A 26835-nucleotide genomic window follows, 5' to 3' on the forward strand; every position below is an offset into this window, starting at 1 on the left:
CTGCCGACGTCTGCCCCGAGCGCTGCTTGCCTGGCCCTGGTGTCGGGGACGTACTCCTGACAACACCTGTGACGTGCTTGTTCTTTCTCTCCCTAGTTCCTTACATCTCCTCCTCCCGGAAACGTGACAGCATTAAAGATGATTCCGAGGTGAGTGCGGGCGGCGCCTCAGAGGTCCACGTCTGTCGGGTCCCGTGGCTCCTTTCTGGGGCAACGGAGGCATCTTACCGTGAACTGGACACGGGTGGGGACATGGCCCAAAGGAGGGCGTGGTCTTGGGGGCATGCAGGTGTGCCCCTGCCGCATGGGGGCAGACGTCAGTGAAGTTCAGAATGTTTATATTTAGCGCAGAGGTGACCCCTGAGTGGCTAGATGGACAGAGTACTAGTAGGTGAACCTCAGAGTGCGGGTGCCGTGCTCAGCAGCTAACCCTCCCCCGGTGCAGAACCCAACCCCCGCCCGGTGCAGAGCGGGGCGAGCTGTCATTGGCTGAGGCTGTGGGAGCCCAGGCGGCAGGCGGCCGGCGGTCTACCCTGGCTCGGGGACCTCTGACCCCAGGGCTCTGTGCTGTCGGGTTTGGATAACGATCGCACTGTCTGTGAGGAGACACAGCACCGTGCTGGCCCTCCGGGAGCTTCCGTGGCACCGGTGTTGGCGTGGCCGTTCCCACATCAGTCCAGGGGGCTCAGGCCATCACGGTGGGCGCAGAGCACATGTGGCCCCAGACTTGGGGCAGGCTGGCGGGGGGCGTGCTCACGAGCCTTCGCATTGTCTCCGGGCCCTCTGCAGGGCTGGCAGGGGGCGGGGGGAGGGAGACGGGGCAGCGATGCGGGGGGTAGCGAGGAGGGGGCACCCAGGACCTGGCTCTGGCAGCACAGGCTGCCCCATCAGAGCTGGGTCTTTTTTTTTTTTTTTTTTTTTAATGTACGTTTATTGATGTCAGAGAGGAAGGGAGAGGGAGGGAGGGAGGGAGAGAAACATCAGTGACGAGAGAGAATCATGGATCAGCTGCCTCCTGCAGCCCCACACTGGGGATCAAGTCCGCAACCCGCAACCCGGGCCTGTGCCCTGACGGGGAATCAAACCGTGACCTCCTGCTTCCTAGGTCGACGCTCAGCCCCTGAGCCAGGCCGGCCGGGCTTGCTTGGGGCACGTCCTCGTGACTCCCCAGAGGCTGCGGACCCTAAGGCTCTGTGGGGTCGGGTCCTGGCACCATCTCCCCAGCACCTTCTTCACCCCGACGGCAGACCAGGCCAGGCTCGCTTCTGAGCTGTCATTTCTGTGAAACCGTTTATGTCAAAGGACGCACCCTTTATTTTGCTGTTGTGTGTTTCCCACACCGCCAAGCAGTTCTCCAGTTCTCGTCGGACCCTGACGGGGGTCCTTCATTCTAACCCAGTTCTGGCACATCTGCCGGGAGACGGCCCGGCCCCACGGGGGGGGGGGGGGGGGAGGATTCGGGGCCAGGAGACCCCCCGCCTCCCGTGCAGGTCACAGGACAGCTTGTCACGGGTGCTGCCGGCAGCCGCCTGTCGCAGAGCGGCTCACAGGGTTGTAGGTCGCAGGCCTCTCGGGGGGGGGGGTCGCCCTCCCCGAAGCGGCACCTGTTTGTCAGCCTGGATGGTCTCCGCCTGCCCTGGGGGCTTTGTGGGGCTTCATTACTCAGGCAGGATTGAGCCCACCCACACGGGCCGCAGAGAGTGAGCTCGGTCCCGCCCTCCCTGTGGGACTGCAAGTTCCCACCCTCCCACCTTCCAACCTCAATCTCTCCGCGGTGGTTTCCCGGGCAACCGCCCCGCCCAGGTGATGGGGGGGCTTTCCAAAGTCGCCTCATTAGCATCACAAAAGACCTGTGGCACTTGGGAAATTCCTGGGGGTTTAGGAGTTCTGTCCCAGGACTGGTGGGAAGACCGGATACTCGGACCTTTTTATAAACTCTGGTGGTGGTCCTCAGGCCCGAGAGGGTCCTGGCCGGGCAGACCCGCCGCTGCCCTTCCTGTTCCTCCCCCCACCCCCCCCCACCCTGGCTCGGGCCTGGGGTTCGCGTGGCCTCCGGGCAGCGCTGGTGATGGGCACCGTGGAGGTGCCCTCGTGAGCAGGGCAACTGGCCACACAGCCGGTGCTCACCTCTGACCACAAGCCTCGGGGAGCCGCCCCGGGCCACTTCCCAGGGGACCCCCGGATGTCCCGGCCCGTCTCCTACCCGTGATGCGTGTGCGCCATTCAGAGCCACTTACCTCCTTGGCCCCCAGGGTCCTGGGCAGAGCGGGGCGTGCGGGAGGCAGCCGGTCCACAGGAAGGGAGGCAGCGGGTGCCCTTCCCTCTTAGCACGCGTCCCAGTCATTCTCGCTTTGGAGTCGAGGGCTAGTGATGGCCGGGGAGGGCCAGGCAGCTCCAGGCCGCAGCCCGGATGCCCTGGGGCACGTGAGCCTGCGGTCACCTCCTCAGTCCCAGCGAGGCCGCCCCCACGCACCCCGCATCCCGGATCCCTACGGGCCGCCGGCGGCTGGGGCCGGGCCGCGGTCTCTGGAAATGAAGAGCTTTGGGGTTTCGAGCTCCTTCCGCCGAAAGCTGCCCCGTCCGTAGTTCTCGGCTCTTCTCCCAAGCGGGGTGGCGGGAGGGTCGGCGCGGGCCTTTGTTGGGGTTGGCAGGGATGCCCCATGCTCCCCTGAATCCCACAAGTTCCCCCTTTCCTCTCCGTTGTCCCCCACCTTCCCACTCAGGACCTCAAGCCGGTCATCGACGGGATGGACGGCATCAAGATTTCTCAGGGGCTGGGGCTGCAGGACTTCGACCTCATCAGGGTCATCGGGCGCGGGAGCTACGCCAAGGTCCTCCTGGTGCGGCTCAAGAAGAACGACCAGATCTACGCCATGAAGGTGGTGAAGAAGGAGCTGGTGCATGACGACGAGGTGAGCCGGCTGCGGGGTGCCACGGGAGGAGGTGCCACGGGAGGAGGTGCCACGGGGGGGAGCCACGGAGTCTCACGGGGAGGTGGCATCCTGGGAGGGAGAGCCACGGGGGGCACCACAGGAGAGCCACAGGAATTAGAGCCACAGGAGGGAGAGCCACGGAGCACCACGTGTGGGGGCCACGGGGGGCGCCACAGGAGTGCACGTCACAGTTTATTGTGTGCATGTTAGTTCTGGCTTCGTCGGCTTCATTCTTTTAGTGGAAGTGAAACACACACGGAATTTGCCATTGTAACCACTCTGAGGTGCACGCACCAGTGGCATTGAGCACTCCCCGCCCGCCCCCCACCAATGTTGTAATGTGGTCCCTCCATCACCTCTCCCCAGTGCCAGGACATTTCATCCCCGGCCAGGAGACCCCGTCCCTGTTAGCAGCCCCCGCCCGGCCCCGCCCCCCGCCCCCCTGCTCTCTGTCTGGGGTTGCTGTTCCAGGCGTTGCGTGCACACAGGGTCCCGTGCACACAGGGTCCCACGCGTGGCCTTCGTGTCTGGCTTCTCGCCCTGAGTGTCCTGCTCCAGGCTCCTCCCGGGGTCGCTGTGCCTCGGCTCCCCTCCTTTTCACGGCCCCGTAACGTTCCAGCGCGCGGGCGGGCCCCTGGGGTGGGCCAGTCAGCGGGGTGTGGACGCCAGTTGACCCACCCCGGCTGCCGTGAGGAGAGCTGGGCGGACACGCGCACGGGGACCTGTCAGGGCCTCTGTTCTCAGTCCTTCGGGGTCTTCCCGGGAGTGGAATTGCTGGGTCGTAGGTAAGTCCGCGCTTACCTGTCGGAGGAGCCACGGCCCGTCCTCCCGCAGCTGCTCCCTCACGCTCCTGCGGGGCCCGCTCCCAGCCCCTCCCAGGACCCGGTTCTGGGTTTGGTTGACGCGGTCCTGGTGGCGTGATGTGACCTCTTACTGTGGTCCTGGCTGTGTTGCCATAGTGACTAGAGATACTGAGCCTTGCTCGTTCCTGGGCTGGTTGGCTTCATGCACGGGGGGTCTTTTTCCCCTGCACCCCGATGCAGGTCCTGTGTCTAGACGCAGAGAAAAGACCCATGTCGGGGGGCCGTGACCCGTTGCTGTGGCTGGGTCACAGCCCCCACCCGGCTCACGCGTGAGGGCAGAGCTGGGGCTGGGGTTGGGGCTGAGTGCTCACGCCCGTCCCCCCGCAGGGTGCCTCTGGGCCGGGCACAGGCTGCCCAGCTGACCCTCAGCCCCGAGCGCTGAGCTCACGTGAGTGGCGTGGCTGCCCCTCAGGCTGGGTGTTGCAGGCCCTCCCAGCTCAGCGGCCCACGGAGAATGAATGGAACCGTGAGGCAGTTTGTAGGGAAGAGGTGCCCGGAAGAGGGGCCACGGTGTGCGTGCTCAGCCTCTGCGTCGTCCGCTGTGGGCCCAGAGGCCGAGGGGGGCTTTCAGGTGGTCCCTCGAGAAGAGCGGGAGCCCGGAGTTGGCGTGTGGGAGCGAGTGTGTTCCCGCGCGCGTGTGTGAGAGACGGTGGTGTCCGGTGGCCATGAGCCTGGGCCTGGACAGAGGGCTATAGGGGCCCTGATAGCAGAGGGCTGGTTAATGGCCCCCAAAGAGAGATGTTCCCATGCTAATCCCTGGGACTGTGAATACAGGCCAGCGGGCAGGAGGGAGGCCAGCGGGCAGGAGGGAGGCCAGCACACAGGAGGGAGGCCAGCGGGCAGGAGGAGGCGTGTGGGCAGGAGGGAGACGTGCGGGCAGGAGGGAGGCCAGCGGGCAGGAGGGAGGCCAGCACGCAGGAGGGAGGCGTGTGGGCAGGAAGGAGCCCATGAGGGCAGGAGGGAGGCATGCGGGCAGGAGGGAGACCAGCGGGCAGGAGGGAGGCCAGCGGGCAGGAGGGAGGCCAGCGGGCAGGAGGGAGGCCAGCGGGCAGGAGGGAGGAGGAGGCCATGCAGGCAGGAGGGAGACCAGCGGGCAGGAGGGAGACGTGTGGGCAGGAGGGAGGCCAGTGGGCAGGAGGGAGGCGTGCGGGCAGGAGGGAGGCGTGCGGGCAGGAGGGAGGCGTGCGGGCAGGAGGGAGGCCAGTGGGCAGGAGGGAGGCGTGCAGGCAGGAGGGAGGCGTGCGGGTAGGAGGGAAGCGTGCAGGCAGGAGGGAGGCCAGGAGGCCGGGCAGTCGGGCGGAAGAACCTGGGCTGATCTCCACCTGGGAGGGAGGAGGCGGCTCGGCGACCAGCAGGGTGCCCTGCCTGAGCGCCTGGGTGAGCAGATGGCGGGGCTGGTCCCGAGCTCTGTGGAGGCCTGGCTTGCAGGGGGAGGCCGTGTGGAGTTGCCCAGCAGCCATTGCACGAGCAAGTCGGGAGGTCGGGACAGGAGGAGCAGGGACCTCTGCGTGGACGGATGGGGCTGGAGCCATTCCACCCAGAGGTCTCCTGCTGGTGGAGGGAAGAGGGGCTTCCCCCAGTTCCAGGACCGGGAGCGGCGGCCCTGGGGGCGGGGTGGTGCTGGGGGATGGGCATGGGACTCCGGAATCTGCGTAACCCCCCGCCCCTCGTTTTCTTGTGCCCTAAGCGGGGGGTGATACCCGCCTCCCAAGGCTGTCACGGGAGCACAGAGAGCCTGTGACCAAGGCCACACACAGCTGGGGCAGTGGTAGGAACGGTGGTAATGACAGTTGTGAGATGATGGAGAATGATGCTGCCCATGGTGGAGACGGTGACGAATGGAGATGAGGTGATGGTGATGGTAGTGAACACAGTGGAGATGGTGATGATGATGGTGATAATGGTGAAAGGGATGGTGATAGAGGTGGCGATGGTGGTGGTGATGATAGTAATGGGTGACGGTGATGGTGGTGGTGATGATGGTGATGGTGGTAGAGGTGGCGATGGTAGTAATGGGTGACAGTGACGGTGGTGGTGGTGGTGATAGTAATGGGTGATGGTGAAGTGATGATGTGGGAAAGGTGCTGATGGGACTGGAGATGGTAATGGTGGTAGAGGTGGTGATGGTAGTAATAGTGCTGGTAATGGTGGTGGTGATGATGGTGATGGTGATGATGGTGATGATAGTAATGGGTGATGGTGGTGGTGCTGGTAGTAATGGGTGACGATGATGGTGATGGTGATAGTGATGGTGATGATGGTGAAGTGATGTGGGGAAGGTGCTGATGGGACTGGAAATGGTAATGGTAGAGGTGGCGATGGTAGTAATAGGTGATGGTGATGGTGGTGGTGGTGGTGGTGATAGTAATGGGTGACGATGATGGTGATGGTGATGGTGATGGTGATGATGGTGAAGTGATGATGTGGGGAAGGTGCTGATGGGACTGGAGATGGTGGTAGAGGTGGTGATGGTAGTAATAGGTGATGGTGGTGGTGATGGTGGTGGTGGTGATGGTGATGGTGATGGTGGTGGTGGTGATGGTGAAGTGATGTGGGGAAGGTGCTGATGGGACTAGAGATGGTGATGGTGGTAGAGGTGGCGATGGTAGTAATAGGTGGTGGTGGTGGTGGTGGTGGTGATGGTGATAGAGGTGGCGATGGTAGTAATAGGTGATGGTGATGGTGATAGAGGTGGCGATGGTAGTAATGGGTAATGGTGATGGTGATAGAAGTGGCGATGGTGATGGTGATAGAGGTGGCGATGGTAGTAATGGGTGATGGTGATGGTGATAGAGGTGGCGATGGTAGTAAGGGGTGACGGTGATGACGGTGATAGTGATGGTAATGGTGATGATGGTGAAGTGATGATGTGGGGAAGGTGCTGATGGGACTGGAGATGGTGATGGTGATAGAGGTGGCGATGGTAGTAAGGGGTGACGGTGATGATGGTGAAGGGATGATGTGGGGAAGGTGCTGATGGGACTGGAGATGGTGATGGTGGTAGAGGTGGCGATGGTAGTAAGGGGTGACGGTGATGATGGTGAAGGGATGATGTGGGGAAGGTGGGGATGGGACTGGAGATGGTGATGGTGCTGATCTCTCTCTAAATGGGTGTTTCTTTCTCTCTTTCTCTGCATTGCCCCCCACGAGGGGAGACGCAGTATCCCTTCCCCGGGCTGCCTGCGGGCGGTCAGGCGCCCCCTGACCCCTGGCTTCTGTTCCAGGACATCGACTGGGTGCAGACGGAGAAGCATGTGTTCGAGCAGGCGTCCAGCAACCCCTTCCTGGTCGGCCTGCACTCCTGCTTCCAGACGACCAGCAGGTAGGGAGGGCTGGGCCGGCCCGCCGCTTCCCGTGCCAGCAGGCTTCTCCCAGGGACGAGTGTGGGGGTTGGGTTTGTCTGCGAGCTTCCTTCTCATTGGCTGCTGTCACGGTGAGTGAACGTCATTCATCCGGACCCCGAGTACGTCATGCCCGTGAGCACAGAGCCCCTGGCTGTCCCTCCCGGATCACAGATTCCACCTCCTGAACGTCTCAGCTCCCCCTTCTCCTGCCTGAACCCGCCACAGCCTCCGGGGAGCCGGGTCCCTGGGCCCCACAGGCTGCCCGTCCCCCGCTGGGAGCTGAGCCGGACTTGGGCACACGGCATGCGGGGGCGGGGGGACCTGCTGCCGGAAGGGCACCTACCTGTCTGGTGCCTCCCCGCACGGCAGGGCAGGCAGAGCCTTAGCGGCTTCCTCGTCGGATGTTTCTGGAGAGTCTTTCCCGGGCTCCGGGGCTCCCCGGTTCCTTTCTGAACGGCTTCTGCACTGTCTGGGCGTGTGGACCCGTCGCTGTGACCGCCCCGCTGCCTGCTCTGTCCGACTCTGCCGGCTGCCTGACCGGTAGCCCCGTCCTTCGCTCGCCTCCCCTCGTCCTGGGGCTCGCCGGGAAGTGACAGGCCGGCTTCCTCAGTCACACGCACACGGTCCCCCCCGCCTCCATTTAGCGCCGACCACAGCCTCCTGGGTTAGGGATGGCCCAGGAGGGAGTGCACCCCAATCCGCCCCCCTCACTGGAGTCCAGGAAAGCACTGGCTTGGTGTTTGGTGAATTGCACTCCACGAACTTGCAGGCGTGGAGGTCCAAGGGGCGAAGGTCCCAACCTGGCTTCCCTCACCGCCCTCCGAGCACAGAGCCTCGCGCTCGGCCCGGGAGCCGGCGGCCAGGGGCGTCCCCGTGCGGTCGGGTGTCCCTGTGGCCCCAGGGAGACGGGGCCACTCCGCTTGCTCTCGGAGCTGGTCCTCGGTGCTCGGCAGTCACAGCCGCCCGCCCAGGGGTAGCGGGTGCGCACGCGTGGCCTCTCCGGGACGTGGCGTCTGCGGGCTGTGTCACGGGACCAGGCCCGTGGGCTGTGCGATGCGACTCGTAGAACCTGCACCCGCAGAGGCCGGCCTCGGGTCAGAGGCCCTGTGTCCAAGGTGCAGTCAGTTCTTGGCACAGATGTGAAGTGAGCACCTGTTGGATTTGCCAAATCGCCTGTTAGGAGGGGCGAGGGCGACGTCGCAGCTCCAAGCAGAGCTCGGTCCCGCTCGCATCTGGGCTGGCGGGTTTGCTGGGAGTGGGAGCGGGTCCCTCCGCCAGACGGGCTGCACCGGGGTGTCTGCCGGCGGGCCCGGCTTTGGGCTGGGACGGGGCTGCACACGGGGAAGGACGCCTTGAACAGACAGCCGGGAAGGGTGCGTGTGGGCAGCGCCTACGTCCCCTGCAGACACTGATCATCAGTCCTAGCAGAGGCTCTGGGCGGGCGCCGGCTCCCCTTTCCCCCCTCCTCCCCCGCCCCTCCTCCCCCGCCCGTGCCACCTCGCCCGGGGTCCCCTCCCCGCCCGTGCCACCTCGCCCGGGGTCCCCTCCCTGGGAACAGGGACAGCAGGGATGCCTGCCTCTGGCCGTGGGATAAGTTCACGGCATACCGGGGGGGGCGGTGACCTGCTGCTGGGAGGTCACCTGTCGGTGGTCGCCCGTCTCAGGCCGGCACTGGTGTCACCACAGGTACCGGATGGCTCCGGCAGCACAGGGTGTTTTAGTGCCAAGCAAACATGGTGCTCTGGGAAACCACATCCCACAGCTGCACCGTCAGCCACACCCTCCAGACAGCAGCAAATTAAAGTGAGCGGCCAGCCGCCCACACGGCTCACTGCTTCCCGCTAAGCCGTTTCAGGGAGACGATCCTAAGGGTGTGGCTAAAATCACTATTTTTAGCAAACCCCACCTCCTGCGCATTGGACTGCGGTTCCACACCAGCCCAGGCCACAGGCCACAGGGCACAGGCCCCAGGGCACAGGCCACAGGGCACCACTGAGACCCAGTGGCGGCTGAGCTGCTGCTGTTTAACCTCGTAGCCGGGATGGGTTTTGCTCTTAAAAAGCGAGGGCGCCCATCGCTCCGTGTCGGGGACACTCGGCCCCGCTCCGCTCGGTCTCTGTAAACGGCACCGAGACTTGCCTTCGCTGGACACGAGGGACCTGGTGCCTGAGTGCCCGCCCGGGGAGTTGGCAAGGTGGGGTGGGGGGATGTAGAGGGGGAGGCGCGGCCTCGGGGGAGCGGTCAGCCGCCCTGGGGGGACGGGTGGCAGCAGGGAGCAGGTGTGCCAGTGCAGGCCGCCGGCCTTCGACCCTCGGTAGGTGTGGTGATAGGAGGAGGCGCTGGTGGGGGTGTGGCTGCGAGCAGGGACGGGCGAAAGGCCGTGACCCGGGCACAGTCGCCCGTGACTGACAGCCGATGCGTCCTCCGTGGGCGCGTGAGTCACCGCACCTGCCGACGCGGTGCGCCTGTTACTGTCACAGTTTAACCCAGAGCAGAGCAGCGTGAGTGACGGGCGGCAGGCGGGCGGCACCGACGCCTCAGCCTGTTCTCTGACACCTGGTGACGGCTCCGAGGCAGGTGTGCGCCCTGTCCTCTGGGCCCGGCGTCCGGAGCAGGACCCCAGGCTGGCGGCCGGGCCGTGAGCACATCGCGGGAGACACCCGTCTTCCTGGGGTGACTGTGGCTCGGCCGGGCACTGGAGGTGTTTCGGGGTTTATTTCTGTGTCGAGTGCATAGGCTGGTGGCCTCTGGGCATCACCCCATGCCTTGGACAGAGAGGGGCCCTCGGGGCGCGGCCTCTGTGCACGGAGCCTGGGGCCGAGTCCTCCTGTCGCTGGGGACCCCCCCACACCCTCTCCACACACACACACCATGAGGGGACTGGTTGGTTGTTTCTGCCTAGACTGGAGGCGGCTTGGGGACAGGACGCGTTGGGGGTCAGTCACTGGGGGCGGAGGAGCGGGGGTGCGAGCCCCACAAGGAGGTGCTGTCTTGGTGCCTGACGTCCCCGGCCCGACCTGGAGGACGCGTGGCGTTGAGGCCACGGCGCCGCCTCCTCGTCCATCCGGACGCCCTGCCAGGCCGGGTCCCTCCCAGGACAGCGCCTCCCTCGGGCCAGGCCTGGGCCCAGACGAAGCCTGGGGCTCCTTTGTCAGGATGGACCTGAAACTGCTTTCAAGAATGTCAGAAACCACGTGAAACAATAGCGTTAAAAACACCACAAAACGCCCTGACCGGTGTGGCTTGGTGACGGAGCATCGGCCTGCGGACTGAAGGGTCCCGGGTTCGATTCCGGTCAAGGGCATGTACCTTGGTTGCGGGCACATCCCCAGTGGGAGGTGTGCAGGAGGCAGCTGATCGATGTTTCTCTCCCATCGATGTTTCTGACTCTCTATCCCTCTCCCTTCCTCTCTGTAAAAAATCAATAAAATATATTTTAAAAAAAAACAAAAAACCACAAAACACCTCACCCGCGCTAACATGCAGCCCGGAGCCCAGAGGAGACCTCCGTGCGCGCTCCCTGCATTACGTGCTGCCCGCGCCGCGTCCGTGTCCATGTGTTGCTTCCGTGTTGCTTGTGTCTTTGCTGCTTATTTCCCCTCGTGGGCTTCAGAACCAACTGTCTCGCATGTTGATCGGGATGCGGGCTTGCAGGTCCCGGGACACCTGGGTCCCTGTGGCGCCCCCCCCCCCCCCGCCGCGGCCCCTCCCACCTGGCATCCTCCGGGGATGAACCCTTTCCGTCCTGCAGTTCCCACCTCCCTGCCTGAGCGGTTATTTGCCTCTCGCTCGGAGCCCGCCCTCCGGAGGCGGGGACAGAAGCAAGACCAAAGTGCCCTGTGACCCCAAGAAGGGCCTCTACCTCCCTCCCGAACGCCCCCGTGGAGCCGCGACCTCCAAATCCGAGAGCTGCCCTCAGCAGGGTGTTTCTGGAAAGTCGTGCGGGAATTCGTTTTTTAAAATGGGACCTGACTCAGTTTGATAAAGAGCTCACCCGGAAAGAAACGGCTGGAGACGGGTGCGCATCGGACGATGCGATCCGGTCGTGGTGGTTCTGTGACGCCCAGGACCCTGCAGCGTGGGCCTGACCCCAGCAGCCCCTCGACCGCGCCCCAGAGTCACCGCGGCCGGGTCAGCACTGACCCCCCGGCCCCAGGCCTGCTGCTCCCGTCCTTATACTGGGCTCAGCCTGGGCACAGGGACCAGGCTCCGCCCAAGGCCCACCCGCTCCTTCCTTCCTTTCCTTGTTCCTGCACCTGCAGCCTCCCCCTTCTGGCCTTCACCCTCTCCCCGCAGGGCGCCCACTGTCCCCTCCCCGGAGCCCATCGCACTCAGCGCACAGGGGCCTTCACTGGCCTCGACATCCCCTCCCCTGGCCCCGGTGCACCTGGCCCTCCTCTCATGGCCCTTCCTCTGACGTGGGGAGCTGGTCCCCGGGTGTCCAGGCCTCGCCTCCCCTGCGGGCCTCTGGCCACGGCCCCATCTTATTTTTACCTTTTGCCCTGAGGCAGACCTCGCTCCGCTTGGAGAGCAAAGAGCTGCTGTCAGCACCAGAGCCTTTGCGGTGATCCAGATCTGCGTTTCCCTGACAACGGGGACGCTGAGCGTCTTTCCGGGTCCTGTGGGCCCCGGGGGACACGGGGACGTGCAGTGCGAGAGCAGCCCCCCCAGTGGGTGCTGTGTGTGCTTGGGCCTCGGCCAGGCTCCCAGGGGGCTCCCTCCTGACACAGGGGGTCCCCCCGCCCGCGTTCTAAAGCCCACGAGTGAGTGGGTGAGAAGTGGGGGTTAGAATGGGCGACAGCAGGGCCCCGGACGTCTCAGGGTGACGCTTCCCCCCTGACCCAGGAGCAGCTCAGGGGACCGGCCCCAGGGTCCTCGGGCACGTCTCCTGGCGAGTGGCCTCAGCTCGGCGCCCTCTCTCCCGCCAGGCTGTTCCTGGTCATCGAGTACGTCAACGGCGGGGACCTCATGTTCCACATGCAGAGGCAGCGCAAGCTTCCGGAGGAGCACGCCAGGTGGGCGGGGCCGGCGGCCAGGGGGCGGGGCCGGGGCTGTCAGGTGGGAGGGGGCCAGGTGGGCGGGGTTAGGGGGCGGGGCCGGGGCTGTCAGGTGGGAGGGGCCAGGTGGGCGGGGTTAGGGGGTGGGACTGGGAGCTGTCAGGTGGGAGGGGCTGGGGCGGCCAGGGGGTGGGGCCCTGGGGGCTGTCAGGTGGGTGGGGTTAGGGGTGGGACCTGGGGGCTGTCAGGTGGGTGGGGTTAGGGGTGGGGCCGGGCCTGTCAGGTGGGAGGGCCCAGGGGGCCAGGTGGGTGGGGCCGGGGGCGGACCGGGACCTCCGCCAGGTCAGCCGGGAGCTGCTAGAGGAGTGAGTTTGGGGGGGCGTGTGCCCGCTCTCCCGCGTGTGGCAGGTGTCGGAGCCTGCAGGGAAGCGGGTTCCGGGCATGTGCTGCGGGCTTCGCCCTTTCATTCCCCAAGTGGGGCAGGTTCTGCCTGAGCTCCAGGGGCCGGGGCCGGCTTCCCTGCTGTTCCACACGACGCAGAGCCGGGTTTGCGGGGCACAGACAGAGGGATTGGGGCACAGACAGAGATGGGGGCACAGACAGAGGGATCGGGGCACAGACAGAGGGATCGGGGCACAGACAGGGATCGGGGCACAGACAGAGGGATCGGGGCACAGACAGAGGGATCGGGGCACAGACAGAGGGATCGGGGCACAGACAGAGGGATCGGGGCACTGACAGAGGGATCGGGGCACAGACAGAGGGATCGGGGCACGGAGGAATCGGGGCACAGACAGGGATCGGGGCACAGACAGGGATCGGGGCACTGACAGAGGGATCGGGGCACAGACAGAGGGATCGGGGCACAGACAGAGGGATCGGGGCACAGACAGAGGGATCGGGGCACAGACAGAGGGATCGGGGCACAGACAGGGATCGGGGCACTGACAGAGGGATCGGGGCACAGACAGAGGGATCGGGGCACAGACAGGGATCGGGGCACAGACAGGGATTGGGGCACAGACAGAGGGAGAGGGATCGGGGCACGGAGGAATCGGGGCACAGACAGGGATCGGGGCACAGACAGGGATTGGGGCACAGACAGAGGGAGAGGGATCGGGGCACGGAGGAATCGGGGCACAGACAGGGATCGGGGCACAGACAGGGGGATGGGGGCACGGACAGAGGGATCGGGGCACAGAGGAATCGGGGCACAGACAGAGGGATCGGGGCACGGAGGAATCGGGGCACAGATAGGCATCGGGGCACAGACAGGGATCGCTGTTCTTTCTAACCAGCAGGAAGGGAAGGACGCTCGCCCCTTCCTCTCTGCGTGGCCCACTTTTTCGCGGCCGCGGCCTCTGGTCCACACCCTCGCTTTCCTGTTTTCACCGTTTTCTCTTTCCTCATTTCCTCGCTGGACAAAGCTCCCGCCGCTCTGAGTCACCTTAGAGGGGAAAGGCAGTTAATACATCAAAAATCGCACACTCCCGCACACTCACCTTTTCCTAACTTTGGGGAAATACAGAGGACATAAAGTTTACCTTGCTCATCACTTCTGCGTGCACAGCTCAGGGACATCAAGCACTTTCACATTGCTGTGCAGCCGGCACCTCCATCCTTTCTAGAACTTTCCATCTTCCCAACTAACACTCTGTCCGCATTACACACTCACCCCCGCCCCCTCCCCGGGCCCCTGCACCACCGTCTACTCTCTGTCCCTGGACCTGACTCCTCCAGGGTCCTCCGGGGAGTGGGATCACACAGCCTCTGTCCTTCTGAGTTGGGCTTTTTTTAAAAAAAATATATGTTAACTTCAGAGAGGAAGTGTGTGTGGGGGCGGGGAGAGAGAGAGAGAGAGAAACATCAATCCTGAGAGAGGTCATGGATGGGCTGCCTCCTGCACGCCCCCTCCTGGGGGTTGAGCCTGCAGCGGGGACCTGTGCCTGACCTGCTGGTTCATAGGTGGACGCTCCACCACTGAGCCTCGCTGGCCCCGCAGCCCCGTTCCTGTTTCAGGCGATTTCCCCGTGGGCGATGGGCCACGTGTTGTCTGCCCATCTGTCCAGCCAGGGACCCCGGCTGTTGCCCCCTCTTGGCGAGTGGGGGGATGCTTGGACGAGGGGGCAGGCATCTGTTGGAGACCCTCTTCTAGTTCTTCGATTGCGCCCCCGGACGTGGGTTGCTGGGTTGTGTGGGCGTTCTATTTTCAGTTCCTCCCGGCCCCTCCCCACTGCCGCCCCTTTCACGTCCCCACCCCTGGGGGGGGGCGTCATTGTAGTTTTGATGTGCGTTTCCCTGGCAACTAGGAGGTTGAGCATCTTTTCCAGTCCTGGGGGCCCTGAGCACCGTCAGCCGATGCGAGAGAGTGCCGTGCGCCCGGGCCTCGCCGCGGCCCCTGCGGACTCCTGCTGACCAGCGTGTCCCCCGCCAGGTTCTACGCCGCGGAGATCTGCATCGCCCTCAACTTCCTGCACGAGCGGGGCATCATCTACCGGGACCTGAAGCTGGACAACGTCCTCCTGGACGCCGACGGCCACATCAAGCTGACGGACTACGGCATGTGCAAGGCGAGCGCCGCCCCGCGCCGCCCCCGCCTGGCCCCGGGGGTTCTCTCCGAGGCACAGGGCCCCCGGCAGGGTCCATCGGAGGCCGTCCTCCCTCCTGGTAACCACCTCTGTCCCTGCAGGAGGGCCTGGGCCCCGGCGACACCACGAGCACGTTCTGCGGGACCCCCAATTACATCGCCCCGGAAATCCTGCGCGGAGAGGAGTACGGTGAGCCGGCCACAGTGTGGGGGGGCGGGGGGGCCTCCAGGAGCTCCCCTCTTGGGGACATGGTCACAGGGGGAGAGGGAGGGCTCACTGACCAGGTCACACCTGAAATCCACGCCCTTCCCGGTGCCCAGCCCCGGGCCGCCCTCTGCCCTCTGCCCTGTTGGAGCCCCTCAGCCCCACCGGTGGTCTCAGGTGTTCGCCCGAGGGTGCCCGGAGGAGGGCCCTGGGCAGGAGGCCTCTTAACGCGGAGCCCTGAGGGCTGGGAGGGGGAGAGGCGCGCAGAGCCAGGACAGACCGTGCCCCGAGACAGCGGGTGCTGCCAGGGCGGAGGCAGGAACCCGCCCTCACCGCTGAGCAGAGCCCTGCCTGAGCACACGGCCCGCCCCACCCGTGCCCCTCGGGGAGCGGACGGGCGATGGCGGGGCCGGGGCCGCATTTTCCACGAAGTGTCTCCCAGACGAGCCGTCACGTGTTTCTGAGCCGTTTCTTTGTCGTTGGAAGGGGGGTAGGCAGGGTGGGCGGCACGGGGGCCACTACCCTGACGTAACAGCCAGAGAGGGCAGGTCACTGGCTCCAGAGAGAGACCCCCACACCCCTGCAGCGGGCTCCCTGCCCCCACAGACGTTCCCGCAGGTCAGTCAGCTGTGCTCGGCCGTGAAGCCGAAATAGGGAGCGTAGGAAACCCGTGGGCACGTGTCACAGGGAGGGAGGAAGCCCGTGGGCACGTGTCACAGGGAGGGAGGAAGCCCGTGGGCACGTGTCAGAGAAGGGGCCGCGCAAACAAGAGCAGGAACGAGAAAGCACAGCCGTCCCACCCATCGGCTCAGCTTTATGTGTGTGTGTTGGGGGGGAGGTGTGTGTGTGGTGTGACGAGTGTGTGTGTGGTGTGACGAGTGTGTGTGTGTGGTGTGTGTGTATGGTGTGACGAGTGTGTGTGGTGTGGGGGAGGTGTGTGGGGGAGTGTGGTGTGTGTGTGGGGTGTATGTGTGTGGAGGTAGAGGGGTGGGGTGTGGTATGAGAATGTGTGTGGGGGGGGGGTTTGTGACGAGTATGTGCGGTGTGGGGGGAGGTGTGTGTGGCATGGGGGTGGGGGCGTGGGGTATGTGGCATGGGTGTTTGTGTGTGTTATGAGTGTGGGTGTGTGTGTGTGGGCGGGGGGTGTGGTATGAGAGTGTGTGTGTTATGAGTATGTGTGGGTGGGGGTGGGCGAGTGGGGTATGTGGCATGAGTGTGTGTGTGTGTGTGTGTTATGAGTGTGTGGATGTGTGTGGGTGGGGGGTGTGGTATGAGTGTGTGTGTGTTTTGAGGGTGTGTGGGGGGAGGTGTGTGTGGCATGGGGGTGGGGGAGTGGGGTATGTGGCATGAGTGTGTGTGTGTGTGTGCGCGCACGCGCGCGGTTGGAGGTGCGGCGTGGATTGCAAGGCCAGGGGACAGCCCAGACTCCGGGGCAGAGCCGGGTGGGGGTGAGCAGCCCTGCAAGCAGGAAAGGCCGGCCCTAGGGCGCGGACGGGGGAGGTGGGGGACGCGTCGCACCCGGACGGCTGACAGGCCTGTGCTTCCTCCAGGGTTCAGCGTGGACTGGTGGGCGCTGGGCGTCCTGATGTTCGAGATGATGGCCGGGCGCTCCCCCTTCGACATCATCACCGACAACCCCGACATGAACACCGAGGACTACCTGTTCCAAGGTGAGGCGGGGCCGGAGGGCCCCAGGCTAGTCCCCACCAGGACCTGCGTGCCCGCGGCTCTCCTGAGCCTCCTGCCTGGCCACATGCTCCCTGGAGGCCTGGGCTGGGCTGGGGGAGGGGGGGCTCAGCCAGGCCATGCCCCTTCCAGCCACCCTGGGGCTCCCTGCCATCCTGGGCCCCGCCCCTGGGCCCCGACCTCGGTTGTCCCTGTGGCGCCCTCTGGCGGCCGAGTGCGGAAGGGCCCGGGACACTGTGGTTCATCCGAGATGAGCACCTTCTGCCACGGGTACCGGGCCTGTGGGTGGCAGACCCCGCTGGGCTGTGGGAAGGTCCCGGGGCCCTGCCTGGGGCTCCCTCACTGTGGCACAGCAGACGGGGGGCTGGCGGGGACGCGGCCTCTCACCACGACCCCCTTTGCAGTGATCCTGGAGAAGCCCATTCGCATCCCCCGGTTCCTCTCCGTCAAGGCCTCCCACGTCCTGAAGGGGTTCTTGAACAAGGTACGCTCGCGGCGGCGGCGCCCGGGGTCCCGCGCCCTTCGGGGCCGAGGCTCCACCACCGGCTCGGTCCCTCCCGGGGCTCTGGGGGCCTCGCCGGGTGGGAGCTGCCTCCTGGTCCAGCTCGGCCTGGAACCGGCGACTCGGACCACACCCCACAAAACAGAACGAGGGGTTACACCAAAGAGACCATGCGAGGAGGCGGGCGGTGCTGGGGCCAAGCGCGGGGGCTGACCGGTCCTCATTTGAACTCTGACCCTCAGGACCCCAAAGAGAGGCTCGGCTGCCGGCCACAGACTGGATTTTCCGACATCAAGTCTCACGCCTTCTTCCGCAGCATAGACTGGGACCTGGTAATGCGCCACAGCATTGGGGTCCCCTCCCCTCTGCGGGCCTGAGGGCGTGGTGGGTGCTGCCCTGGGCGGGGCTGGGGGTGACCTGGAGCCCACATGTGACAGACAGGGAGAGGGGGGGACCCGATAGGCCCCTGGGGATGGTGCTTCCTGGCCATGCCGCCCGGGGTTCTGTGGGGGTGTCCTGGCCTGCGACCACCCTGTGGTGAGTCTGTGCGGGGCCCCAGGTCCGGGCGGTCCAGGGGAAGGTGCTTTCTAAAGCCGGGCGCCCACCCCCGGAGGCACCCCAGGAATTCAAGGCGCCTGAGTTTGGCCGTGGTTCCTGGTATTAAAGGAGAAAGGAACCCGGTTGGTTTGAAAATACACACGCGGTTGCAGAGTTGCTGAAATAGGGCCTTTAAAAGGTGACGTTTTGGAGGAAAACAAATTATATTAATGAAGTGAATGTCGAACTTCAGCTTGAATTGGGGTGTGAAGACAGCCCCGCTCTGGGGTGACTGGCGTGGGCCTCCCCGGGGGCACTTCCCACGCACAGGACGTGGGCCAGCGTTTGTGGGTGGGGAAGGGACCCCATCCACGTGTGGTGGGAGGTTCCGGGCAGGATCCGAGGCCCCTGCGGCTCGGCGCCAGCACAGGGGTTCGCAGCCCCCGTGTCCTCACCGCTTCTCTGGCAGCACCTGTGGTCGTTGTCAGGCCCCCAAAAGCTCACTGGCCGCTGTGGGCCCAGAATGTGCCCAGGGGTGCGGTGGGCTCACCCCATCACCGACGGGCCTGCTGCTGCCCGTCACGCGGGGTCTGAGCTTCTCGAGGCCCCAGCGGGTGGGCGTCTGCTGGCCCCGCGTTCTCGCTGCGCTCGGGGCCCTTGGGTCTCGGGCACGTGGAAAGGCTGTGTGCCTCCCGGTCGCGGGCTGTGGAGCCGCCCAAGGACGGGGACCCTGACGTGACCTCTCGCGTGTCCCCAGCTGGAGAAGAAGCAGGCGCTGCCGCCCTTCCAGCCGCAGATCACGGACGACTACGGCCTGGACAACTTCGACACGCAGTTCACCAGCGAGCCCGTGCAGCTGACCCCCGACGACGAGTAAGCCCGGGCGGGCCGCGGGGACCGTCCTGCGTGGGGCGTGGGCGTGGGGGGGCGGGGGCGGAGGGCACCCCGGCAGCCGAGCCTCCGCCCTGCCCGCAGGGACGTCATAAAGAGGATCGACCAGTCCGAGTTCGAGGGGTTCGAGTACATCAACCCGCTGCTGCTCTCCACCGAGGAGTCCGTGTGAGGCGTCCGGGGCGGTGGACACTCGCCTGTGAATGACCCGCGCCTTCGCCGCCGCCGCGCATGCATGCCGGGAGGACGCCGCCGGGACCGCACCCGGCGCCTCGGGCGGAACAGTCCCGCAGCCCGGCCCGCGCCGCCGGAGAACTTGCTTCTTGTGCCTGCGGCACGGAGGCCCGCGGGGACCGCGTCCGAGGGAGACACGGGCCCTCGATTTCGAAGGTGCACACTTTCCAGAAACCGCCCGGCCGCGCCGCCGGGGACTCACCTGTCATGTCCCGAGGAATAAACGTGCGATGGTTAGACGCCCCGGCTGCCTTCTTTCCGGCCGCGGGAGCGCCTGCGCGCGTGGGCGGGACGGGAGTCCAGGCGCCCGCGGCGGAGAACTTTATGCGGAAGGTTTTCTAAGTCCCGGTAAGTTCCTGTTGTTAATATTTAACAAGTATTTTCCTACCGAGCAGGTGAGTAGCCGTGGGGTCTGGCGCTGACGTCACTCCTCGCCCGCCCGTGCCGCGGTCCCGCCGGTGCGCCAGCCTGGCCGGGAACGTCGGCCGGTGGAGCGGTAACGGTTGCTCACCGGAGCAGCAGGAGACCAAAATAGACGAGGAAACTGGAAACTAAATCTGCCCAAAATATATTTCTGCAAACACTGCGCAGTGCCTACCTGATGTCTTGTGTCACGTGTTAGATCGGGGGGCGTGGTGGTGTCGGTTCCGGTGAGGCTCAGAATTGGGACGTTTAAGGTGCGTGTGTGACGGGCGGAGGCGTAGAACCCGGAACCCGCAGGCTCCCTGCGCACCAGCAGGGCCGGCTCCCCGTCTGCGAGCGGGCGGCACGCTCCCGCCACCCTCCTCCTCGGGTGAAGGGGCCGCGGGAAAGCCAGACGGAAGGTTTTGTAGAAAGGGGTGCACCTTCTGGGTTTTTAAGTCCCTAGCACGTCAGCTGGACACCGCGTCCCCCAGCGTCCGGCGTGAGCACGGCCGCACCCCAGACCCCTCTGCGCCTCCTTGGGGCGGGGCTGGCGATCGGGGCAGGAGATGATGGGAGGAACAGCCAACGCCAAGACGCTGCCCGGTCAGCAAGCCCGGTGCTCACGCTCGGGGCAACCGGGGCAGGAAGGCGTGGCTCTGCACCCCGTCCCCACCCTGGGGTCTCGGCCCACCCCCGAGTTGCAGAGCAGCCTTCATGCATCATGGAGACTTGTGTCCGCCAGACCCAGTGTCACCAGGAAACGCTGACCAGGACCAAGACCGGGAGCACAGGGCAGAGCCCTAGAGCCGGCTCGGCCTCACGGGCGTCCAGCAGCAGAGCCTGGATCGGAGCTCAGTGGTCAGTCGGGACTGGCGAGGGCCGGTGACCTGGGAGGGGAGCCTTTCTCCTCCGCGCTGCGCTGTGCACAGTGATGGCAGCGCCGGGCCCGGATGTGTCCGCGTGAGGCATCGCTCCCGGTGGCTGGGTTGGCTGACGTGGGTAGCGCTGCGCTCCGTGGTGGGGGTACACCCAGCCGTTGCTTCATAAAGTAAAGCAGGTGGAGGGCGCGTTGGCCTGAGGTTTAGAGTCACATGTCCTGACGCTGGCTAGTGGCCCATCCCCACGTCCTGTGGTTTTGTACAACTAAAGGGGCCGTGGCCCCGCTGTCCTGTGGCGGACACTCACCCACCACAGCCATGGCCGCTCTGTCCTACACATCATTAAAGACCTTCATGAAAGCGCTGTTATTTTCTTTAAAAGCAAGTGTTTCCAGGAAGCAGGTTTCTGTGTGTGTGCTTTTTTTTATATATATATATTTTATTGATATTTTACAGAGAGGAAGGGAGAGGGATAGAGAGTTAGAAACATCGATGAGAGAGAAACCTCGATCAGCTGCCTCCTGCCCACCCTCCTACTGGGGATGTGCCCGCAACCAAGGTACATGCCCTTGACAGGAATCGAACCCGGGACCCTTCAGTCCGCAGGCCGACGCTCTATCCACTGAGCCAGACCGGTTTCGGCTGTGTGTGTGTTTTTTTAATATATTTTAATTGATTTCAGAGAGGAAGGGAGAGGTAGACACATCAATGATGAGAATCATTGATCAGCTGCCTCCTGCACACCCCACACTGCAGATGGAGCCCGCAACCCGGGCAAGTGCCCTGACGGGGAATCGAACCCTGACCTCCTGGTTCACAGGTGGATGCTCAACCACGGAGCCACGCCAGCCGGGCCACAGTGGCATGTTCCGATGTGTAGCTTCGGCTTTCTCATGGGCTGTGTGCAGGGCAGTGGTCCTGGCAAGCGACGTGCGGGCACTCACCACACCACGTCTTCTGTGCTGTCCGCCAGGCACTGGGCGAGGTGGCTGTCGATGTCCAGCTGGGCCAGCCTGTAAGGAAAAGGCGGGCGGTCACTCATGGGACGGGAGGTGCCTGCCCCGGGCTTCCACTGCGCGCACCGGCTCTTCGCGAGGACGGAGAAACCCCGAGGGGCTCCCTGGCTGGTCAGAAATGAGCGGAGGTCTGGGAGGAGGGGTCGCCCAGCCAGGAAAGGCCTCTCCATGTCCTGTTCTCCGGTCAGAGGCTCTGAGTGCGCCCTGGACAGGTGACATCGGGAGACCCTGTGGCACGCGCATTCTCAGGCTCCTGCGTCCGAGGCTGGGGCACCCTGAGCCCCTGGGGAACTGGTGCCTGTAGCTGAGTGGAGAGCCCATCTGTCCACAAAGGTAACGCAGGAAGGAGGCCCGACAGCTCCCCGGTCAGGCCGGGTCTCCAGTAGTGGCGGGCCCACCTCGGGGCTGGGAGACACCAGGAGCCCTGCAGGCCCGAGGACACCCGTGACCACACCAGGGAGGAGGTCTGCTGGCAGCCCAGACGCCCTCTCCCTGCCCGCAGGGGCCTCCCGGCCGAGGCACTGCCAGGATCACAACGATCAACTGGCCACGTTCCCAGCCAGGACAGGCCCATTGCTGAGCCAGGGTCACAGCAGCTGCTGAGGACGAGGACGGCCTTTTGCCATAACACGAGGGGCAGGGACACAGCCCCACAGGAAGGACGGCAACCCCCCCCCCCCCCCCGGCGCCCCCAGGACAGCCGCCGCCTCGCCCACACCAGCCCTCTCGGCTTCTACTCCACGCTGTCTGGGTGCTGCCTGGACCTGGGCAGGGGAGGCTGAAGGGGTGCCATCTGGGCTCCCCACAACACCAGGCTCTCAAAAGATTTGTTTCCAGTAAAAGGTCAGGCGAGAGGAGCCTCCATTCTGACTTTGCCGGGGGTTCATCTCCGGGTGAGAAACCGTGTCCGCCCGGGCCAGAGTGGCTCGGTTGGCTGGGCATCACCCAGGGCACCGAAGGGTTGCTGGTTCAATTCCCGGTCAGGGCACAAGCCGCGGCTCCGGGCTCGACCCCCAAGGTCCCCAGTAGGGGGTGCGCAGCAGGCAGCTGATCTGTTTCACTTCCACGTGGATGGTTCTCTCCCTCTCTCTCTAAAACTCAATTTAAAAAAAACCTTAAACGTAGAAAAGGAAAGAAATCGTGTCTGAAGTGGCTCCTGTACAGGGCTGTCCCATGTGTGTGGACCACTGTCTGGAAGGGTCCTGCCTGCGTCCCAGCTGCTGAGTCTGGAACCCACTCCCTTCGCTGCTTCGGCTTCTGGAGGTGCAGGGACGAGGCCTCGCACAATCGGGAGCAGGTCCACTCCCTGCGCCCGACCAGGACCCTCCCCAAGGTCCTCTCCCCATCACGACCCCATGACTCCCACCGCTGTGTCCTCTGCTGTGTGACACCCAGCCCACAAGCCGGGCACTTTAACTTAGCAAAGTTGGATTCCAACTCCCCCTTAGAATACGGAGTAACAATATATGTTGGATTTTTTAAAATAGAAAAAACAGCCCTAACTGGTTTGGCTCAGTGGATAAAGCGTAGGCCTGCAGACTGAAAGGTTCCACGTTCGATTCTGGTCAAGGGCACGGGCCGGGGTTGCGGGCACATCCCCAGTAGGAGGTGTGCAGGAAGCAGCTGATCGATGTTTCTCTCTCATCTATGTTTCTAACTCTCTCTCTCTCTCCCTTCCTCTCTGTAAAATATCAATAAAATATATTTAAAAAAATAAAAACAGCCGGACGCCGGTTTGGCTCAGTGGATAGAGCATTCGCCTGTGGACTGAAGGGTCCCAGGTTCCATTCTAGTCAAGGGCACGTGCCCGGGTTGCGGGCTCCATCCCCAGTGTGGGGTGTGCAGGAGGCAGCCGGTCCATGATTCTCATCATTTATGTTTCTCTCTTCCCCCCTCTTCCTTTTTTAAATCAATGAAAATACGTTTCTTTTACAAAATAAGTTACTTTGAAGGTCTAAAGCCCAGCTCGGGCACCTCTTAGCCGGGTGCAGGGAGTGGACGGCAGGTTCTGAACTGGACCTGCTCTTGATTGTGTGTGGGGTCCCAGGTGGGCGGAGGGGGAGGCCCAGGGCAGGGCACTCACCCGGGTGCGAAGTCGGCCTGGCACATGGGGCAGCTCTGCAGAGTCTGGGCCCCACCCCCCGCCGGACGCTCCGGGGCCGGGGGCACCTCGCGGGGCTCCGGCGGGGGGCATCCTAGCAAGGACGGGGCGGGGGACCCCGGGCGCCCGCCGGCCCCGCGGAGCACCCGGTAGGAGCAGCCGAGGCCCTCTCCTCCCCGCGGGGCCGGCGGGAAGGGCGTCCAGGAGAAGGTCTCGGATCCCACGGTGAAGACCTCGGGGGACGCGGCGCGCGCGGGGTCCTGCCTGGGCTCCTGCGGAACGGGGTCGTCAGCGGCGTTCCTCCGGGAGGCCCCCCCACTCCCGTCACTCCGTCGGTCCCGGCGCACGCACCTCGGCGGGAAAGGCGGGCAGCGGCGGCACCTCGCCGTCCACACCCAGGTCCGCGCTCACCGTGCGCAGCAGCTCGGCCCACAACTGCGCGCGCTCGCCGGTGCTGGCGCTGTCGCTGTCCAGGGGGGACCGGGAGCGGGGCCTCGGGGGCCTGGGCGGCACCGGGTGGGGGACCGAGTGTCAGCTGAGGGGGGACCCAGCGGGGAGCAGTCAGCGTGGGGCGTGGGGGCAGAGGGAGGGAGGCGCCGGCCGGGGCGCGGAGGGCGGGGCCGGAGGGGGTGTAGGGAGAACTCCGCGGGGAGGGGCGAGCACCAGGAAGCACGTGGGGGAGTGACACTGGCCACGGCTCGGCCATGGGGACATGGGCCGCCCACCCGGCTGCTCCCCACTTCCCACCTGTCCCCCCTGAAGCCCCGGACCCCGGCCTCACCCGCCCCCGGAGGGCAGCCTCCGGCGGCTCAGCCGAAGCCGAGGCCTCCGCGGCGCCTCCATCCTCCCCAGAGCTCGCGCGTCCGGCGGAAATGCCGGTGGACCCCGCCCCGGACACTGGGCCCGCCCTCGGCTCTGGGCCCGCCTCCGTCCCGGACACTGGCCCCGCCCCCAATGTTAGCCCCTCCTCCGTCCCGGACACTGGCCCCGCCCCCAATGTTAGCTCCGCCTCCGTCCCGGACACTGGGCCCGCCCCCAATGTTAGCCCCGGACACTGGCCCCGCCCCCAATGTTAGCTCCGGACACTGGCCCCACCCCCGCCGGGCATCCCTGTCGGGCAGGGCTGGACCCTGGCCATGGAGCTCCGCGCGGACCCCTGCAGGACGTGCGCAGGGGACCCCAACTCCCGCCCCAGCCTGACCCGACCTTCCCCGCCTGCGCGCTGGATCGCGTCCCCTGGGAGACCCCTCGGCCTGCCCTCTGGCCATGAGGTGCCCTGGCCTTTGTGACCCTGTCAGAGCAGAAGGCGTCCCGACTCCAACCTTTAGGGAGACTGAGGCCGGGAGAGCGGGCTCAGGAACCATAATTCCGCCGAGGAAGGGGTGCGGGGCGGGAGCTGGGGTCAGCCGAGGCCTGGGAGGAGGAGGAAGTGGACAGGCAGTCACGCTGGTTCTGCACCCCATCCCCTCCAGTCAACCCCCCCCGCCCCCCTTTCCCGCTGCGGGGACAGCCAAACCTCAGCTCCCAGCTCTGTAGACCCCGCTGGCCTTCCCAGGACCGTCACCGGGGTGACGTGACACAGCCAGGGCATGGGCCTGGCGGGGGGTGGGGGCTGGGGGAGGGCCTGGGGGGCCTGGGGGCCTGGCGGGGAGGGCCAGGGCGGGGCTCCCCTCGTTCCTGGCGGGCCCATCGCCCAGCCTCCGCTGGATGGCCACTTGGTGGCAGCAGAGGCCCACGCAGCCTCTCCCACGCCCGACCTTGCAGAGCCCTGCCTGTGGGCCTGAGGTGGCCCTGGGGAGACCCGCAGGGTGTGTGTGGGGGGGGTGGGCGGCTGCTCTGTGTGGACACCGCAGCTGTCACTTGGGGGCTGGGACTCAGCGTGTCTGTCTCCCCAGCCCAGCAGTGGGGCTCTGTTCTGCACCCACTTCTGCAGGGGCTCCCAGGGCACTGTCCCAGCCCCCTCAGCCCCTTCCACAGCACCATCCGCCCTCCGAGCCCCATGTCTGGCCTCCCCCAGCCCAGGCCCAGGCCCCGTCCCCGAGTGCGGGCCACTCCAGTGTGCGGTCCTCCTCCTCGGACACAGGTCGGCCTCCGCGCAGCTCCGAGCACTGCCTGCGCCGGGGACGGGTCCGGAGACCCCGGGAACACCGGCGGGGTCCTCACGCCCAGAGCCTCCCGGTGGCGGGAGGACAGCCCCTCAGTGAGTGGGTCAGCTATGGCAGGAGCTCTGGCTCAGGCCCCTGGACGGCGAAGGGGCTCCCCGCTCTGGCCATGGCAGGTGCCAGCCCACGGAGGACTCCCCGACAGCTGTGCCCGGGTTCCCTGCCCAGGTCCCAGCTGCCCTGGCTGCAGAGCCTGTCCTGGAAGTGTCACCACACGTCGCACGCCAGCGCGGGGACGTCCAGGAGGCGGCGCCAGGCCTCCCTGAGGCAGAGGACGGCCCTGCCAGCCTCCCGGTGGCGGCCAGTGTGGTGACCACTGTGTGCCCAGCTCCCGGGCTGGGAGACTGCGGAGACACCTGGTGAGGAGCCAGGTCCTGAACTGGGCCCAGAACGAAGCGCCAGGGTCCTCCTCGTCCCGGCCACTCTGGCCCCTTCCCCTACGGACCTCACGGGCCTCACGGGCCTGTCCCCCGAGGGACAGAGCGGGACAGGAGCAGGGAGGGGCCTCAGCTGGACCCAGGGCGCTGGGCTGGGAGGAGGGCAGGTGCCCAGGCAGTGCAGGCCCCAGGGGCTGTCAGGGCCTGGTCAAGCCTCTCTCTAGCCTTTCGCACAGAAGGGGCACCCGATCTTCCTTGGATGCCAGAGGAGGGGGCCCAGACCCCAGGCCAGGCCTGCGCTAGTGGCACAGAGGCCTGAGGGCCTGGCGCTCGGGGGAGGGTCAGCCTGGGCTTCTCCCCTCTGGTTTCATCCGGTTGGTGAGGATTACCACCCCCTTCCCCACGGAGACCTGCAGCCTGGGGCCTGGGGCACGTCCGCAGGGAGCTGGGCCACCCTGAGCCGGCACAGCAGGTGCAGCCGTCAGGAAGCCCCCATCCCCTCGCTCTGCTTTCCGACAGCTGCCACCTCCTCCCCCAACCCCCAGGCCCCACAGGGACCTTCAGGAGGTGGGACAGGAGCATGTGCACCATGACAGCCCCTCTCGTCCTATCTTAGGGTCCCCGTGTTCCTGGGAGGTGCCGTGGCCGCGGCCGGGGCCGGGCTGGAGAAAGTTTAAAAGCTGAATTTGATTTAAAGGCTCCCGTGGCCCTGGCTGGTTTGGTTCAGTGGATAGAGCATCGGCCTGCGGACTGAAGGGTCCCGGGTTCGAGTCCGGTCAAGGGCATGTACCTTGGTTGCGTGCACATCCCCAGTAGGGGGTGTGCAGGAGGCGGCTGATCGATGTTTCTCTCATCAATGTTTCTAACTCTCTATCCCTCTCTTCCTCTCTGTAAGAAATCAATAAAATATATTTTTTAAAAAATAAAATAAAATAAAGGCTCCCGTGTTCAGAGCCACCTGTCACGGTGACAGGACGAGCCTCACGGGGACGGACCAGCACACGTTTCAGGAGCCGAAATCCTCGTTTACAGAGAATATTTCAGTGTTTACAGGAGGCACCTCCCCTTCGAGCAGGCAGTGGTCCACGGGCCAGGCGTGTCCGGCAGGGCCTTGCGGA

The 26835-nt window shown here is 65.3% G+C and overlaps 2 protein-coding genes across 11 annotated transcripts in view; one reads left to right on the top strand and one right to left on the bottom strand.

The window, feature by feature from the left end:
• The window catches only part of PRKCZ (protein kinase C zeta), a 75670-nt gene extending 56306 nt beyond the window's left edge, over nucleotides 1-19364 (top strand). For all 9 annotated transcript variants that reach the window (XM_080652250.1, XM_080652251.1, XM_080652255.1 and 6 more), the window contains 11 exons: nucleotides 97-149; nucleotides 2723-2911; nucleotides 7020-7117; nucleotides 12068-12154; nucleotides 14571-14706; nucleotides 14826-14913; nucleotides 16479-16598; nucleotides 17019-17098; nucleotides 17359-17448; nucleotides 18411-18526; nucleotides 18629-19364. In XM_080652250.1, coding sequence (XP_080508376.1) covers nucleotides 97-149; nucleotides 2723-2911; nucleotides 7020-7117; nucleotides 12068-12154; nucleotides 14571-14706; nucleotides 14826-14913; nucleotides 16479-16598; nucleotides 17019-17098; nucleotides 17359-17448; nucleotides 18411-18526; nucleotides 18629-18716 — 1145 coding nt within the window. In that variant the 3' untranslated portion in view covers nucleotides 18717-19364. The remainder of the gene's footprint in view (nucleotides 1-96; nucleotides 150-2722; nucleotides 2912-7019; nucleotides 7118-12067; nucleotides 12155-14570; nucleotides 14707-14825; nucleotides 14914-16478; nucleotides 16599-17018; nucleotides 17099-17358; nucleotides 17449-18410; nucleotides 18527-18628) is intronic.
• A 1123-nt stretch (nucleotides 19365-20487) lies between these two features.
• FAAP20 (FA core complex associated protein 20) lies at nucleotides 20488-24046 on the bottom strand. Of its 2 annotated transcripts, XM_080655479.1 has the most exons (4): nucleotides 23960-24036; nucleotides 23530-23680; nucleotides 23161-23450; nucleotides 20641-21074 (listed from the first exon to the last, which is right to left on the bottom strand). In XM_080655479.1, the coding sequence occupies exons 1-4, from the start codon at nucleotides 24019-24021 to the stop codon at nucleotides 21002-21004; spliced, it is 576 nt and encodes a 191-aa protein (XP_080511605.1). In that variant the 5' UTR covers nucleotides 24022-24036; the 3' UTR covers nucleotides 20641-21001. The 2 variants fall into 2 exon arrangements, with proteins under 2 accessions (XP_080511606.1, XP_080511605.1); XM_080655480.1 differs by lacking the exon at nucleotides 23161-23450 and having other exon boundaries at nucleotides 20488-21074; nucleotides 23960-24046.
• Between the last annotated feature and the right edge of the window lie 2789 nt (nucleotides 24047-26835).

The sequence above is a fragment of the Plecotus auritus genome, assembly GCF_963455305.1.
Source record: "Plecotus auritus genome assembly, chromosome: 2".
NCBI lineage: Eukaryota > Metazoa > Chordata > Mammalia > Chiroptera > Vespertilionidae > Plecotus > Plecotus auritus.

What these genes read in the sequence shown, in the direction of transcription:
- FAAP20 (XM_080655479.1), bottom strand. Translation starts at nt 24,021, where the DNA reads ATGGAGGCGCCGCGGAGGCCTCGGCTTCGGCTGAGCCGCCGGAGGCTG. An exon ending in AGGCTGCCCTCCGGGGGCGG is followed by an intron (nt 23,681 to 23,959) that starts GTGAGGCCGGGG and finishes GGTGCCGCCCAG; the next exon opens with GCCCCCGAGGCCCCGCTCCC. An exon ending in TGCCCGCCTTTCCCGCCGAG is followed by an intron (nt 23,451 to 23,529) that starts GTGCGTGCGCCG and finishes CCCGTTCCGCAG; the next exon opens with GAGCCCAGGCAGGACCCCGC.